Source organism: Balearica regulorum, chromosome 2, assembly GCF_011004875.1.
Source record: "Balearica regulorum gibbericeps isolate bBalReg1 chromosome 2, bBalReg1.pri, whole genome shotgun sequence".
Lineage (NCBI taxonomy): Eukaryota > Metazoa > Chordata > Aves > Gruiformes > Gruidae > Balearica > Balearica regulorum.
This window is the reverse complement of record NC_046185.1, coordinates 143,410,239-143,428,255: the sequence shown is the minus strand read 5'-3', so window position 1 is coordinate 143,428,255 and position 18,017 is coordinate 143,410,239. Positions and strand designations below refer to the sequence as shown.

Here is an 18,017-nt window from a genome sequence, read left to right as displayed (position 1 = left end):
GACACAGTGCGGCAAACCAGTCCTGTCCCTTGCCGTGCCGGTGGCTCCGGGAGAACCGCCCCTGCCGGCACGGCCTCGCCAGGCCGCAGCGGGACGACGGCGAAGGGCCAGCACAGCCCCGCGCTGCCGAGGGCGGGAAGGGGCGCGCATGCGTACCTGCGCGGGGCACCGTCCCGCCTCCACTGTCATGGCGGCCGCCAGCAGGACGCGAGTTGGGGTGGTGGTTTGTTTCCCTCTGTGTTTCCCCGCCAGGCAAGCAGGCGGACCGACCGACCGACCCTTGAGCCCTGGGCGCTGAGCCCGACCGTCCTCTTGCCCTGTTCTCCCCTGGGGGCTGGGCCCGTCCACCCCGCGCCTCAGGGGCCACTGCTGCCGCCGTCCCGCTCCGCCCCTCCCCTCTCGCCGCCGCCGCAGGCCGGGCCCGGGCGGAGGCGGCTGCCAGCATGGTGCGGTGCGGCAGGGCCGTGCTGCGGAAGGTCAGTGCGCCCGGCCAGGGAGCGGTGGGGACGGGCCCTGCGTCCGTGCAGGCCCGCGCAGGCAAGGCTCGGGCGGCGGGAAGGGACGGGCTGGCGGGTCGCTCTGCGGGCACGTCCCAGGCGGACGGCCGCTTCCCCTTCTCCGGGCTCACCCGCGGCCCCCAGCGCTTTGCAGGCACGTCCCCCTCCGCTGCCCAGGCGCCGTCTCTGCGAAGCGGCCTCCTGGCAGGAGGCCTGTACGTGCCGGGCGGGGGCACGGTGCCGGGCAGGGTGCGCGGTGAGGCGCCGCGGCCGTGGCATGCGTGTCTCCGTGGGCGGCGGGGCCCGGCGCAGAGGCAGGGCCGCGCTCCGTCCCTCTGCTCGGGGCTCTGCAGGCCGGGCGTGCGTACCGTGAGGTATCGCTGCCGGGGAAGATACGTCAAACATCTCTCTTACTAAAAAATATTTTGGAGGGTTACAGGTCTGTTTTCTGATCTTTCATTATTGCGATCAGAGGAAAGTTCTATCCACGCAGTTTTACTCACATTTGTGCAAAACGAAATATAAACAGAACATAATGCTGACATGAAACTCTTGTTTTGTTAGTATGGCAACTTCATAGACGATTTGCGGCTCTATGTCAGAGGAGGAACTGGTGGAATGGGTTATCCTCGTCTAGGTGGGGAAGGAGGAAGAGGTGGTGATGTCTGGTTCGTCGCCCGAGAAAGAACTACCTTAAAGAGCATTAAGGACAGATATCCCCAGAAGCGATTTGTAGCTGGAGCAGGAGCCAACAGCAGGTGAGAGTCTGTTTGATGAAAGTTGTTATATACATTTTTTCCAGAAAGCAAACTGTCAGCATAAGTTACTAAGCCTGATTTACTTTCTCCCAGTGTTAAAGCACTAAAAGGTAAAAAAGGAAAAGATTGTGAAGTTCATGTGCCTCCAGGAATTTCAGTTCTTTGTGATGATGGCAAGCAGATTGGTAAGAACTTTTGCTTTGTTTTAATGTATCTAGTAGATATTCTGATATTGTATGGATAGCCTCTAGCAGACTTCTAACACTAGGATGTTTACATGTACACATCTCCCAAAATATGTGTGTGTGTTTTCCTTTGGACAAAGAGTTGACAAAAAATACACTGTAGAAATTGTGGGGAAAGCAAGGACCCCCTCCAGAAATTAGCAGTAGTTAGTTTGTATCACTATATGCAACAGAAAGAAAATTGCCCTTGCAAACAAGTGTTAAAGGCTGGAAGCCTTACTGATCCTCCACAGAATCGTTAATGACCTTACATAAATGATGTCTCCATAAACTCAGGTAACTGTCCCTATAACTTTACTGAATTATGACATTGCTTAAAAGATCAAGATCCTTGCTGAGTGTCAACATTTAAAAAGTGGTACTTGGTAGTAACCAGGAAGATCTCTTTTAATACAGTGCTCTTAGAATAGCTTTCAGTTGTTTCTTTGCAGTTTTTCAGAGTTTTACTTCTCATACTGTTCAGAGTTCAAACTAAATTCACAAATGACTCTGAACTGGATGTTTAACAAAACTGGATGTATGGCAAGAACTGTGTATGATGTAGGCATGTCAGTCCCTAAAGGTATCCTTGAATTATATACTGAGATGTTGCATTGTTGGGTTTTTTAACTATTCTAACCCTAAGGGGGATATTATAGCCTGCATCTTAATGAAAAAATATGGAACATCTGAAGAGTTTGCTGTAGCCATGTCTCTTATGAGTGCAGATTTTTCCTTGCATTCTTGAATTCAAGTATTGGAGGCTTTAGAACTGCCATCTTGGCCATACTTTGCCTGCCTGTACTTAGCGCTTTTCTTGAACTGACTATGTGACAGAGGGGAATATTGGGGTGTGATTCTTTCATTTGTTTCCAAAGAAGAAAAAATACCATGACCCTGAGTGCATAGCTCTTGCGAGGAAACATACAGAAAATGGTCTCCTCATTGAAGATAGATTTAAGTGGAAAAACACAACTGAACTACTGCAGGGGATTGTGCTTTTTCACTAGAGAATTTATTTTCAGGAGAGCTTAATGCAGCAGGAGAGAGATTCCTAGCAGCTCGCGGAGGTCTTGGAGGCTCTTTGGCCACAAACTTCGTGCCTTGCAAAGGTCAGAGGCGAATTGTTCATCTTGATTTGAAGCTTATAGCAGATGTTGGTTTAGTTGGGTAAGTACTTTAGTTTGAGAACTGATACTAGAAAACAAAGTAGTAAATTCCATATGGGATTTCAAAGAAATTTGAGAGTTTGGAGGATGAGCGTTACTGTACATTTGCATTGCCACTTAAATTACTTGCAGTTTGCAAAAATCAGATAGCGTTTAAACCTATTAAAATTCATTTTAAAATTTGGAAAATATGGATTCTGCTTTTGTGGGTGAAGGGCTTCATGGATCGGGGTAATATATAATTATTAATATAATTTAATTTAGCTATTCCAGTGATTATAAAAATTCTATTACCTAATATTTATCAGGTAAGTAGGAAGTGCAAAACAGAGCCAAGAATGCTATCCATATTGCATCTTCAACTTTATGGTACTGGCACAGGTAGATCCTTTCATAGTTTTAAACAGAGTTTCAAAGGGTATGTAGACTACTCTCCCAAAAAAACCCAACTTGGAACACCGGAAGGAAGTAATTACAAACTAGAACAGTAGGACTTGCATTTCAATGTTGCTGCTTTATAACAATGCAGATAAATATATGTTTATTTGGAAGAAGCTTTCAACAAATACAGTTGTAAAAGTATTGGTCTAATCAGCATCTACTACCCTCTTTCCCTGTGGTCCTTATTAATAAAAACCATAGGAAATGTAAAATGGCAAGGAGTTCGAGGTGGAAATAGTCTAATTGGTATTTACCATTAAAGAATGGAAACTTGAAGACAACATGGTTTTCTACCTACATTTTTCTTTTTTTGCTTATTAGAAATAATAGTAATAGATTTATCTAAACTTATGTAATTTTCAAGTGGTCTTCAGTACCTTTTTTCTTGTTTTACAGTGCGTGAAAATATAGGAGTTTTATGACACCGGTACTTCTTTAATCTTGCATTTTGGCTTGTATTTTAGCTGGCAGTTTGCCTTTAAAACGGATAAAAAGAATCATTATCAATTAATTAGAGGGACATGGTATTTTCTTGTTGAGAGTATGAATCAGCCTCTGATTGTTCGTGGTTGTACTTTGATCTCTTTGTTATTTTTACTTCAGTAGATGCACAAGTGGTTTGCTATTAGATCAGGTAAAAAACATAGACTTGAGAAAGGCCCATCAGATTTGGGTACAGGTTGTGATGTGTAGTGTAAGTTGCAATTTAAACTTCAAAGAGCATATTGTACCTCAGTGGAAACAAAATACTCACTCGAGGAGATGACCAGAGTAACCTTCCGGAACGTCTTTAAGGCACCCTTCAACATCAGAGTGCATTAAAACTACCCTCAATAGTTTTTCTCTTACAACAAGAGTCATTATATCTCTTTCTGTTTTAAGAAAGCCCTGTATACACCCCCTTTATAAAGCCTCTTAATGTAATGCTTGTTTTCCATTAGCTCATGTTCTTACTCGTTGTCCCTGTTAAGAGGTCATGATTCTGCATGTATTCAAGAGGATAGTATATGGTTTTCTGTGTGACATGTGCCTTTGTATCTTGTGACCAGTGTTCAGTTGCCTGTAGACACAGTTTTCTTGATCACTGTTGCACCAAAATGTTGAGCTGAATAACTTTGAATTTAACTGGAACACAAGTCTTGTGTGGTCTCCTGTATGGAGCAGGTGCTATGAATAAGGACTATAGTCTATCTTCTGATGTCTGCATTAGCTTCAAGTTTGACATGGATCAAGGCTATTGTGTCTCTTGCAGCTCAGATTAATCTTTAAAATAACTATGTGTTATAGTTTCAGTTTTAACTTATGTTTCCATTTCAATGGGTAGTGTGAAGAAGCTTTTATAAAAGCTACCATATCCCTTAAGGAATGTTTTTGTTGTAGTATGCAGGTATAGCTATCCCTTGTAAAGGGAAAAGATTACAACAGTAACCTGGTCTGCGCAGACCAGCTCCGAGGGCTTCACTGGTATTCTTCTTGGTTTACTTGGTAACTGCTGTGATTTAACCCCAGCCGGCAACTGAGCACCGTGCAGCCGCTTGCTCGCTCTCCCCCATGGCGGGATGGAAGAGAGAATTAGAAGGGTAAAAGTGAGAAAACTGTGGATTGAGATAAAGACAGTTTAATAGGTAAAGGAAAAGCTGCGCGTGCAAGCAAAGTGAAACAAGGAATTCATTCCCCACTTCCCCTCGGCAGGCAGGTGTTCAGCCATCTCCAGGAAAGCAGGGCTCCATCACACATAATGGTTACTCAGGAAGACAAACGCCATTGCTCCGAACATCTTCCCCTTCAGCTTTATATGCTGAGCATGATGTCGTGTGGTATGGAATATCCCTGTGGTCAGTTGAGGGTCAGCTGTCCCAGCTGTGTCCCCTCCCAACTCCGTGTGTAGCCCCAGCCCACTGGCTGGTGGGGTGGTGTGAGAAGCAGCAAAGGCCTTGGCTCTGTGTAAGCACTGCTCAGCAATAGCTAAAACATCCCTGTGTTATCAACAGTTTTCAGCATAAATCCAAAACATAGCCTTATACCAGCTACTATGAAGAAGATTAACTTTACCCCAGCCAAAACCAGCACAGCAGCAAAGGAGGTTAGTCCTAATTTCAGGATCCCTCATAGAACGTACACTATGTGCCTTAAGAACATACACAAACTGTATATGTTTGTGCCTATATACACAAAGTCTCTCTCTGACTCTTCCTTCCTCCCCCCCATATTCTTGCTTTGCTACGTTAGCTAAACTGTAGCATAAATAATATTGGTACTTAAATTGTAGAATGTTTCATTACCCATGATTTGTATGCCAAAAGACTGTAAATCCAACTGATAAGATGCATTTGCATGACAGGTGTTCAGAATGTAAGCATAATTTACAAAAATACCTATAGCATGTGAAGACTGAATTCAAGTAGACCTGGATGCTTATGCTGTATTTCCATCCAAGTGACTTTGAAAGATTTCCTTTAAATCTATTACGCATGTATTTATATATCTCCCCTGCCCACATTCTTGGGAAGCATTGTTGGATTTAGAAAAATTACTCAGATTTTATTAAAAAAAAATCATAATGATCTGGGTTTTGTTGTTTTCGTTTTCGTTTTTTTTTTTTTTAAAAAAAGTCTGAGCAAATGAATCTGCAAAAATTGGTTGATAGCATTGAGTTTGACTAAGGTAATGTAGTGTATTTGGTAATAAAATACATAGGAATCACATATGTGTTTATTCAGTGTATAAACCCTGATTTTCCTTCTAGGTTTCCAAATGCAGGAAAATCATCGTTGTTAAGCAAGATTTCTCATGCCAAACCTGAGATTGCAAATTATGCATGTAAGTTCATACTCTTATTTTTAGAGCAGTAATATGTCATGAGAACAAGAAGTCTTTCTCTGACTTGGTTTGCAGGTTTATAATAAAGAATAGAGGATAACCATATTGCCGGCTAAATATGCTACACAGATTTTTAATTATAAGAAATACTTCAGAGAGCGGCTTGTTTCAGTGTCCAGTTCCTTTAACCACCTCAGATTTTCATGTGTACATCCTCATAGTTCTTCAGCCTGTTGGTTCAGGGTCTATTTAACATTTATTTTAGTCTCAACCCATTTTATTGCATCTAAGACTCTCTGTAGTGTGTAATATCTTCAGCCTACTGAATATGCACCATCAAGTTCCTTTGCATAAACATCTTGTATACTTTGGAAATAGCTACCACCTGTTCTTGCAACAGAGTAAGATTTTGGGTTTTAATCTGTCCACTGAAAAATGGACAGAAAATTTTTATAATTTTTCTATCAGTAAGTTAGGATTAGTTATATGATCATTCTTTAAAAAGCGAGAGTACAAGTAGTGATAATTCTTACTGACCTTCTTGTACCACTCCTGATTCTCTACAGTATTTTTATATTTTTCCTCAGTTTGAAGAGTCCTATCTCACTTTACCTTTCATTATTTTTCCCTGTTTGGAAGCTATTCCATAGTTTGCATAATTATTTTTATTTCTGAGACTTCTCTAGCTCTTCTAGTCCCTTTTTGGGTTGACAAGAACAGAATTTCAGACAGTGCCAAGATTTGGTGAAACACAGGGTTTTTTGGGTGGTCTAATTTTGTTCTCTCTTGTTTTGCTTTTTCTTTATTCCTTTTCCAGTAATTATGAACATCCCATTTGCCTTATTTTTTTCTGCTACTGAACATTTGTTTCATTTAAATATGAAGAAAGTCCTACAACATTTAAATGTTTTGTAACATTAACATTCTTTTAAATGTTAAAACCAGTTTTGTTTTCTTCCCCTCCTCTTTTTTTCCCTTGTCATAGTTACAACAATACAGCCTGAACTAGGAAAGATCATGTATGCAGATTATAAGCAGGTTGGTATGAAAGTTCATTCTGATTATTAAAGTTGTATATAATGATTAGTTATGTTGCTTAACGTAATTTCAGAAAGAAAAAGGAAACTTGTAGGCTTTCTCATATGTGTATGTATAATGTATATATATAAAATGCAATTACATAGACTTAATGAGAGTTGTAGAGAAAGTGTTATTTTTATGAAGTAGTAAGAAGAGATCTCTATAGCCAAATGCAGTAATATGACATTGAGCTGATTTCAAGTCACTTTAATAAATGGCTTCTCATTTTCCTTTGTCTCCTTTCTGTGGTTCTAATCCTGCTTTATAATCTGAGAGTTGAGAGTTTTTGTACTGAATTGAGATTGCTGTGTTATAGTACACTCTTGTTAAGTTTAGGACTTTAAAGAATCATTGTTTCAGAGACTAACCTGTTATTTTTATTTAGAAGAGGCAAATTTTCTGCAAGTTGCCTATACAGAGAGCTCTGGAATGAACGAGTCATTTTCAGAATGGATTTTAAACAGTGCCAAATTTGTTTCATAGCTGCAGATCTGCAGTAGGGAATGACAGGGAATTTAGTGAATATGACCCATTTACTATAACTTACTGTTCTGGCTTTCTGTCTTGGCTGCTCTAACTGCCTTTTGTGGTTTGTTTTTTGTGGTTTTATTTTGGTTTTTTTTCATAAAAAACTAAAATAATATGAAGTGATAGTGTTTGCCTAAACAACCCAGCTAGTGCACTACCCGGAGGTGAGGTACCTGGCTCCAGTGCTTTTTGTGGTAGGCTGTAGCTCTGGAGGACTGACAGAGCTATTGCCCTACCACCTTAATTTTTGTGAACACAATTCCACCCAGCTTCTTCAGGTAGAGTTGTCAGGTAATTGTGTAGTGCCTGGGATCCTTTCTACGGTAGCCACTGGGGGGGAAGCCAACACTAAATGAGACTCTTACTAATAGATTTTGGACCCCAAGTTCATGTAAAGTTACAGCAAACATTTGGATTCCTCAAGCTTGAATCTTCTTTGATGTGCTTTTATTTTGTTTTTTAAGTGTACGATACATGCAGTACTGGACTCATCACTTCCAAGATAAAAGGCAAATGCATAAAAGGGTTTCAGATGAGTTAACCAGAAAAGCATACCTCTCATGTGAAAAGACAGAAAACTCCTCTTTTCACTTTCAGAAGGAATAATCTTATGAGGGTTCAGTAGCTGATGCTTGAAACCTTCATTTAACAACCTTTAACAAAACTGTGTATTAAAGGAAGTAAGTCTAGTTTGTCAGGTTCCCTCTAGAGGAGCACACATCTAAGGGGAATTTTTTGTATATTCATTTCATCTGTTAGTTTAGGGTAGCTTATCCTAGAAAACTGTGCTGCAAATAACAGGATTGTTTATAACCTTTTAAAAAAACTAAGGACCTGCCATGAATCAGGACCTCCTGCTCTTCCTGATGCATCTTTCTCCAGCAGGAGAACTACTTGCACTCCTGGCTCTCTTTTCTGCAGTCTGTTTCACATCACAGCCAATGACCCTTCTTGTTGGCTGTTCCTGCAGTTCATGGTTTTTATACTACAGTGTTGGATGCTATATAGGAACTATATGGACAAAATACCTCTTTTCTAAAATCAAGGCAACTCATGATTGTGATCAAAGGGAGCATGTGTGAGCAAGAGGAAGTACTTCAGCTCTCAGTATTGCAACTGCTGAAAACAAAACAACATAAGCAATTAAGAGCAATAATTGAGATGGCTGTCCTGTATCATTCAAGATAGTCTGGCTCATTATATCTTTTTTTCTACAGAACACTGACATTTTTAAGGAAATACATAGCAATTTGCTTATTTTATCTTAGTACATTTTAAAGAAGAAAAAACATGCAAGTTACCTGGTGCTGTCTGTCAGTACTACTTGGAAAAGAAAACACACAAAAGTAGAGGATCTGAATATGAGTCTGGGTTCAGATCTTAGTACCAAATCATGGAAACTAGCAGAAGCATTTACATTTTCTACCAGAATATTTGAACCAAGGACTGTTTGGAGGGAATATGAGTTTCTTTATGAACTCCATAAAAAATACTCTTTGAAAGAGAACTAAAGTTGCTGAAAAAGGTGGGGAGGATGGTACTACAGCACCCAAACACATCACACCAGGAAGTGGATGTTTCTATTCTAACTAGTTATTCTCTCCCTGTTTCTAGTTGCAAGTCTGTGGCTTATCCAGCTGTATCTCATGTCTCTGTAGATGGAAAATTCTGAAGCAAGGCTTCAAATATTTAGGAAATGCATAATGGTTAAAAGTTAGTGTGACACGAGTGGGAGTGTAACTCACTTGGAGCAGAAGGCCCCCTTCAGCATTAGGTAGCACACTGGAAATTTTATTGTGTACTGGCTTTGGGCATTGTTCAATTGAATCCACTTGCTGTCTGAAGGGGTATTAGATAGATTTGAAGACCCTGCTTTTGTTCTTTGCTTCACTGTCTGTCTTCGCATTCTGTGAATTAATGAGTAGACATTTGGGGGTTTTAGTATTCTGCTCTTTTTTGGTCTGTCTCAGTGCTCCTTTACAACTGTGTACAACCCTCTCAACCAGCAGAGAAAATGACAAGATCCCTGTCCGTTGTGGCAGCCTTTGCTGGGCTCTTGTTGGAAGCTGATATACTAATCAAAATCTCATTTCAGTTGAAGAGCAGAAGACAAATTCTTGGACCTTTTCATGCTCAGGGGAATGATGTTAAGTGGGTTTGCATTTGGAATAATGATCCTCTGTAGCGACAAGGAACAGACTTTATTTTCTTTTCCAGTGGCAGTTTGAATTCTATACAACTGTGATAGCTTAATCTTCTTGCCTTTTAGAGTCTGTTTTATTCTCAGGTAATAGGTAAATTTTGCAAGATCTCTGCCAAGGTATTATTACTCTCTATTTTCTACTTTGCAGACAGCTATAAATAAATAGACAGGGAAACATGGGGAGCGGACTGTCTGTGTAACAGTAGCATTTTGTTTAAATCTACTTCTGACAATAAATTCTAAATGTATTGAAACAGCCAGTGCATACTGCTGGAGAGCTGATCCCCAGCACAATTCCAAGGAATACACATAGTTGTAAAAGGAATCTCTCAAAGTAGATATATCTGAGATTTCTTTGTCTGGGTTCTTTTGTTTATATAAAATGATAATAGGTGTTGATAGTTTAAAAATCACTATTTTTGCTTGTTGGAAATGTTTTGTTTGGAACTTTTGTTTTCCTAGATTTTAGTAGCTGATCTCCCAGGACTGATTGAAGGTGCACATGCAAACAAAGGGATGGGCCACAAATTTCTCAAACATGTAGAAAGAACCAAACAGCTTCTCTTAGTTGTAAGTTAAATAAAATTTACAACTTATTGAAATCAAAGGCAAGGCAGTAAATAAAATGTGTCTTAATTGCAGTGTAGTTGGAATTTAGGAAATAATTTGTAATTTGCATGTTTTATGATAAATAGAGCTGTAACACTGTTTTCAGAATGGAATGCTCAAATGACTGATGATAAATCCCTAAATAGAATTTATCATTAAAATTTGCCAATTAATTTAGAGCAGTGAAGTGTTCCAAGCATAATTAAAGCAGGGGGTGATTATTTTTGTTTTCTTTCATTTTTCTGTAAGATCTCTTTAAAAGAGAGGTTTAAAACCCGACTTTGGAGAAACGCTGTATCAGAATCAACAGTTTGTGCTTCCAGTGTCTATGGTATTACTTTGGTGTATAGTTGCCCCCTGTTACTTGCCTAGGAATGAGGGCATGTATGCGGACGTTTTACTGCAAAGTAGTTAATAGAGAGTACCTAGATACTGTAACATAATTTAGTAACACAAAGCTTGGTTATGTGTAACTTTTTCAGGTTGATATTTCTGGGTTTCAGCTGTCTGTTAAGACTCAGTTCAGAACAGCCTTTGAAACAATATTACTTCTAACAAAGGTAAGTTCTCATCTTCCTAATTGACACTTGTATTTATGTGTTGAGCCAAGAAAGAGGCTCAGTTTTGATCAAGAACTTTCAAATGTTAGTGTGTCTTCTGGATTTATAATATAAGCCCAGCTAACAAGCTTAGGATTCTCTGAAATGATGAAATCTCTATTTTTAACTGTCCAGGTGAGACTGCTCTATTTTATGTTGGGCACAGCTGTTTCTTCTTTAATCTGTGTAGCATATTTCTAACAGTCAAAGGTGAAAAGACATGGTTTTTGGTTCCCCAGACTGGTAGCATTTTAGGAAGTAAAAATACATGAGTATAGTTAAATCCCTGCCTTGATGCCCTTGCTGCGTAGCCTAATGGAGATGAGACATCAGGCCCCAGCTTTGCAGACATGCAGTGTTTCCATCTCTTATCGTTGTTTCTGATTAAAATAATATATTGTATGTAATTTCAAGTTTAGCAGCTGCTCTCTCTCTAGCTATACAACTTAAGATGATGAATCTTCTGAATTTCAGCTATTGCTGTTTATTTGTGATTTTAATTCTGATATTAACTATAGTCCATTAAAATGCTTAAGAATCAGAAAACTCTCCAAAGAATTTTCTTACGTGTTTTATAGATCTTGAACTTTTTCTGAAATTGCTTTTGTGTTTGTGGATATCAGAAAACCAAACCCAAACCTGTCATTCTTTTTATAGGAGGCTGTTTCAGAATCGGCCAGCCTGTTTACCTGAAATATCTATGTTTGAGCAAAATATCACTGAACATTATTTCCTTCTGTCACACTTCTTTAATACATCAACCTTGAGCACCTGAGTAAATCTCACAGCTGCGTAGACATGAAAGACCATTTATTTAGCCAATTAAGCAAATGAGAGAGATGTAAAATTGAAGTAATGCTTGTTAAACTACAAATACTTACTAAGGCAAATTTACTTGTGTTTTAAGGAACTGGAGCTGTACAAAGAGGAACTTCTAACAAAGCCTGCAGTTCTTGCCATTAATAAAATGGATCTGCCTTGTGCAAAGGACAATTTGAATGAACTTATGAAACAACTGCAAAATCCTCAAGGTAAATGAACTTCCAACAATTACCTTTGATAAAAATAGTAGTAAGATTTCATCAGGGGTAACTCTGCATTGGCAAGGAGTTGTTTGAAACTGAAATCAGCTATTAAACGTATTATTTGAACATAGGTTTTAAAATCACTTCCTGCATTTAGAGATCTGTTTATATGCATTTGTAGTGCTGGCTTCACTTTTGGGGAGGTAGGTTAATAAAATAAAGATATCCGAGAAGATCTTTCCCAACTATGATATGGGAGAGTAAATTTCCAGTCTAGGTATCTCAGAGAACAGTAAGCTCTGAGGTGGTTTAGCCCCAGCCGCTCGCTCACCCCTCCCCCGGCGGGATGGGGAGGAGAACGGAAAAACAACGGCAAAGCCTGGAGGGTTGGGATAAGGGCAGTTTACTGGGACAGCAAGGGAGAGGGAGAACAATCAACAACAGTGCTGATAACAGATAGTAACAATGGTGATAACAGAGAACGATTTTACCGATCCGACGACCGACCGACCGGACGCTCGACCCGTCCCGGAGCCACGCCGACACGCCGAACCCGCCCCTCCCCGCCTGGCCCCCTTTTATGGGGAGCATGATGTCACATGGTATGGAATAGCCCCCGGCCAGCTTGGCTCACCTGTCCTGGCTCCTTGGGAAATTAACTCTATCCTTGCCAGAACCAGGACATTATCCACCCCTTATTCCATACCATCTACGTCATGCCCAGATTATTTTACAGAACTCATTGCCTTACTCTATGGGCTATTGCTCTAAAATGTCTGTCGAGTTCATTTAGTCCAGGGTTCTGGGTTCCATCTGCCATTACAGTCTCTCAGGGCAGGAGCAATGGTGCGTGCAGCTGGATTGTTGCACGCTGCATCCGGAGTCTTCACAGCCGGTGTACAGTTGTAGTAGCAATCGGCACCTGTTGCTCTTCAACCTTCAGCAACCCTACAACAGAAGGGTCCTCCGAGAGACCAGGCAAACTAGACAATGGTTCAATTTCCTCTGCTTCTAAGGCAGCTATTCCAAAAGCCCACCTGTAACCTTTTGGGTCTTTGAAATACCCTTTCCGGAGGTAGTCTATGCCCAGGATGCATGGAGCCTCTGGCCCAGTCACAATGGGGTGCTTTTGCCACTCATTCCCAGTTAGACTTACTTCAGCCTCCAACAGAGTCAACTGTTGGGATCCCCCCGTCACACCAGAAATAGATATTGGTTCCACCCCTTCATAGTTCGATGGCATTAGGGTACACTGTGCACCCGTGTCCACTAGGGCCTTGTACTCTTGTGGGTTCGATGTGCCAGGCCATCGGATCCACACAGTCCAATAAACCCTATTGTCCCTTTCCTCCACCTGGCTGGAGGCAGGGCCCCTCTAGTCCTGCTCGTCATAGTCACTACTCACGTCTTGCAAAAAGGACTTAGAGGTCCCTTCAAGAGGATCAGAAGTGCGATCTGGCCTTTCACTTGGTCTGGGGGGCTGCCCGGTGGAAACTGGAGCAGCATTCTTTCTGGAAGAGTCCCTTCTTACAGCTGTCTTGCCTTGTAGCTCATGTACGCGTGCCCGCAGGGTTGAGGTGGGCTTCCCATCCCATTTCCTCATGTCTTCTCCGTGGTCACGCAGGAAAAACCACAGGATACCTCGTGGTGTGTATGCTCTATATCCCCTCTCTGGAGCAGAAAAACGCTTACTCCTAACAGCTGAAATGCAGGTCTGTACAGGTGGGGAGTAAGATATATCCTCTTTGAGTTGCCGGACATCCTGAGACAGTTTCTCCACAGCCGAGACTAGGGAGGAGGAAAGGCTCTCTTCATACTGCCGGAGCCGGCCAGCCACTTCGTCCACCGTGGGTGCCTCTTCACTTTTCCAGTCGATTACTGCCAGTGAGTTGGCATACGAAGATGGTGCACTTCGCACAAATTTTCGCCACATGGGTCGGGTACAGTGGACTTCATCAGGGTCTGTGGGCAACTGTGCATTGTCCGGATCATAATAAACCATCTCCCGCACAGCTAATTCCCTCAGATATTGAATACCTCTCTCCATAGTGGTCCACTTGCCTGGCCGACATACGACATCTTCACTGAAAGGATACCTTTCCCTCACACTTGACAGGAGGCGCCTCCAGAGGCTAAGGGCCTGTGCCTTCTTCCCAATTGCTTTGTCAATGCCCCCTTCCCTAGACAAGGATCCTAGCTGCTTGGCCTCCCTGCCCTCCAGTTCCAGGCTACTGGCCCCATTATCCCAGCAGCGGAGCAGCCAGGTAATAATATGCTCCCCTGGAAGGCGGCTGAAATCTTTCCGCATATCTCGCAGCTCACTCAGGGACAGGGATCGAGTAATCACTTCTGGTTCTGGCTCTTCTTCTTGTTCTCGTGATGGCCCTGGTTCATCATCATCTTTCACTAAGCGAACTGATTTCCTTGTGTATTTCTTTTTGTGTATAGGGGCAACTGATACTGGTGTGGGTTGATCTTTTGGCTCGACTACAGTGCCTGTTGCGGGGGTTTGGGTAGCTGCAGTGCCTGTCGCAGGGGCCTGGGCAGCTGCAGTGCCTGTCGCAGGGGCCTGGGCAGCTGCAGTGCCTGTCGCAGGGGCCTGGGCAGCTGCAGTGCCTGTGGGTCCGCTCTCTCCCTCTGGATGGTGCTGTCTACTATCCAGCAGTGTTTGATAGATTGTGGCCAGGGCCCAGCACAGCGCAGTAAGTTGTGTCTCCTTAGAATCCCCACAGCATTTTCCTTTCAAATATTCTACCATTTTATCAGGGTCTTGCAATTGTTCAGGAGTGAAGCTCCAAACCATTGGGGGTGAAAAGGTCTCTAGATACCCACCCATACTCTCCCACATGCCATGCCAGCCCTGACCATTCAGCCTTGGGGAAGATCCCTGGGTGGTACTCTTGAAAAGATTTTTGCTAACCCTGAACAGGAGTGGGAAAGCATTCAGGAGACCTAGCAATAGGAATATAATGGCCTGAACATTCCAAGGGTATTCAAAATACTCAAAAATTGTTGTAACCAACCAAAAGGGAAAAGAGGAGGTGAAAGAGTGGGAGAAGGTATCCCCCCCTGTCTTCCCCATAGATTGGGTCCAATTATTAATCAATTCTGAAAGATACTGACCAAGGTACGGGCCTGACCTAAATGCTACATACACATACCAGCTCAGACCCATGACTGTCAATGATATCTTATCATAAGTCATTATCACACAATATAACAACATGAGAACACGAACCCCTCTTCCAGAGGTGATAAACAGCACCGCAGGGATTGCATAGAGTAAACACGGGTTTACAAAACAAAGCCATGTGAGCAAACAGAACATCATTATGACCAGTGACTGTTTCAATAACATCATAAATGCTTTTAACAACTTTGTTTTAACACACTTGGGTCAGACTTGCCGTTATCACAACCCCTCGAGCCCCACGTTGGGCGCCAAAAAGGACTGAGGTGGTTTAGCCCCAGCCGCTCGCTCACCCCTCCCCCGGCGGGATGGGGAGGAGAACGGAAAAACAACGGCAAAGCCTGGAGGGTTGGGATAAGGGCAGTTTACTGGGACAGCAAGGGAGAGGGAGAACAATCAACAACAGTGCTGATAACAGATAGTAACAATGGTGATAACAGAGAACGATTTTACCGATCCGACGACCGACCGACCGGACGCTCGACCGGTCCCGGAGCCACGCCGACACGCCGAACCCGCCCCTCCCCGCCTGGCCCCCTTTTATGGGGAGCATGATGTCACATGGTATGGAATAGCCCCCGGCCAGCTTGGCTCACCTGTCCTGGCTCCTTGGGAAATTAACTCTATCCTTGCCAGAACCAGGACAGCTCCTTTGAATGTCCCCTTACAGACACTGATGTATATACAATTTATTGTGTGACTTTGGCCAAAACACATGAAAATTCTGGACAGGCCTATGTAGGGGTTTGCTTTAGTTTGTGATGACATTGGGGTGAATTTCTTCCTGTTTCCTGGCGTGTGTAAGAACCAGGAAGGCTTAAAACCATCCATGTCATGTTCTACAACTTGGGCTTTCTTTGTACTCAAAGGAAGGGTATAGAATCTTCTCGGGAGGGTGTAAGTATGGTATAACAGCTGTGTTAGTGCTTGTCTTCTGAGACGTTTTATTTTAAAGATTAATAAAGCAAATAACTGCAATTAATATAGAACTATTATGTTTATTACTGTAATTTATTAAAGTTTATTTTCTAAATGTGATGGGATTTTGTGGGCTTTGTAGTGATACACTATTTGAGGGTTGTACTAACTCTTTCAATATGATTTTTCAGACTTCTTACACTTACTACAGGAAGAAATTATTCCTGAAAATACACTTGAATTCAAAGATTTAATTCCTATATCTACATACACTGGAGAAGGAATTGAGGAACTGAAGGCATGTATAAGAAAATCCATAGATGAGGAAGCAGAGCGGGAGAATGAAGAATATCGGAAAAAGAAACTACTACTTTTACAAACTTCAGAAGAACAAATGACTAGAAGCTAGCATTCTTGGCTGGATCCAACACATTTCAACAGTCTTAGTACGTGCATAAACCCATTGCTATGCAGACCTTCTATTTAATTTTTGTTCCCTCTACCACCACTGCCCAGTTTTCTGCTCCCCCCATTACCTCAATTTCTTTTTGGCACAGTGGGGAAAAGAAGAGTTTTTTCTGATTTACGTTGGCTGCTGACTCAACAGAGTAAAGACCAAAGTATGTGCAGCTCAGAGCACTGCTTAACAGTTGATGATCCCTGGAGTATTTTTTGCCAGAGAGGATGAATAGAAGGAATGTAACCTGCAGAGGTAGCAAAGGAGCAAATTCAACCACTCTACATCTTTTGCCATAGACATCAGAAGTACCCTGGGACATTTCTGGTGGAGCAGTTTTCCAGGGTCTAGTGCTTCCAAGGTGAACCAGTTCTGCCATTTTGACAGGCACCAAATTGGGGGTGGGGGCTTATTTTTAAAGATCTAAGGGAAAACAAATAAATGGCTGCAAGGAAGTGACTTGTAGGAGCATGAAAAAGCAAGGCTGATATGTACTGTTGTGTGGTTTTTTCACACCTGCTGGTGCCTACTGTAGCATTCTTGGTCATATAAATCCTGATTCCAAATTCCCAGACTTAATTTGGGAGTCCCTCCTTTTACGGAGTGGGAGATATATGTTGCTTTTTGGTGAAGAAAAAGATGACTGCTTTTCAATGGAGCTATACATTTTAGGGAATAGTTAATGTTCCATTTTTTTGTATTACAACCAGGCACGCTTACATTTTACTTAAAAAAATAACTAGAAATCCTTTGTTGTACAGAGTGTTTTCTACTTCAAAGCTATTAAATTGATTGCAAAATAAAATAAGACTGAATACATCAAAGGCTTCTCAACTTGATTTTTTTTTTTTAAGTATACTTATCAAACCCTGCTTCTCTAAACTTTGTTAAAGCAGTCACTGGGAAGAAAGGTATGATTTCTCATAATGCAATTTTTTTATCATTAATATTGGTTCTGATTTTCTTCTAATTTTATTGTGTTTGTGGCTAACATGTTTTCACCAAAGCCCTGGAAGTGTTCAAGGCCAGGTTGGATGGGGCTTTGGGCAGCCTGGTCTAGTGGAGGGTGTCCCTGCCCATGGCAGGGGGGTTGGAACTAGATGATCTTTGAGGTCCCTTCCAACCCAAACCATTCTGTGATTCTATGATAAGTATGGGCTGTCAACAATTTTTTTATACTCCATGTATTTCATAGTTGAAAATAACTTCTTTTGTCAGACTTGTTGAACACTGGTCTTAATCTCACACACACATGAAGGGAAAAATAGTTTGAAAGAAGAGCCAGCTTGGCTTGCTTTCAGCTGTGTATGAGGAGTTACACGAGCTTCAGCAATGAATGAATAACGAGTAAGTGTAACACTGAGCCAGTCTTAAGAGCTGTAGCTTGCAGGACTAGCGCAGGCCTTTGCACTTTTGCACTTCTTACAGGGCTGGCCCAGGCCAGCAGCAAAGCACCCACACAGCCAGTCGCTCACCGCAACAGGAGAATCTAATGAGAA

The 18,017-nt window shown here is 42.0% G+C and overlaps 1 protein-coding gene across 2 annotated transcripts; it reads left to right on the top strand.

Annotated features, from left to right (window-relative positions):
• The first annotated feature begins 154 nt into the window (after positions 1-154).
• Positions 155-17,337, top strand: GTPBP10 (GTP binding protein 10). 2 transcript variants are annotated; one of them, XM_075746227.1, is made up of 10 exons: positions 155-476; positions 1,062-1,255; positions 1,349-1,440; positions 2,505-2,649; positions 5,836-5,909; positions 6,895-6,947; positions 10,183-10,290; positions 10,812-10,889; positions 11,836-11,959; positions 16,253-17,337. In XM_075746227.1, the coding sequence occupies exons 1-10, from the start codon at positions 444-446 to the stop codon at positions 16,468-16,470; spliced, it is 1,119 nt and encodes a 372-aa protein (XP_075602342.1). In that variant the 5' UTR covers positions 155-443; the 3' UTR covers positions 16,471-17,337. The 2 variants fall into 2 exon arrangements, with proteins under 2 accessions (XP_075602342.1, XP_075602343.1); XM_075746228.1 differs by having other exon boundaries at positions 156-476; positions 11,836-11,968; positions 16,268-16,388.
• Positions 17,338-18,017: the final 680 nt, after the last annotated feature.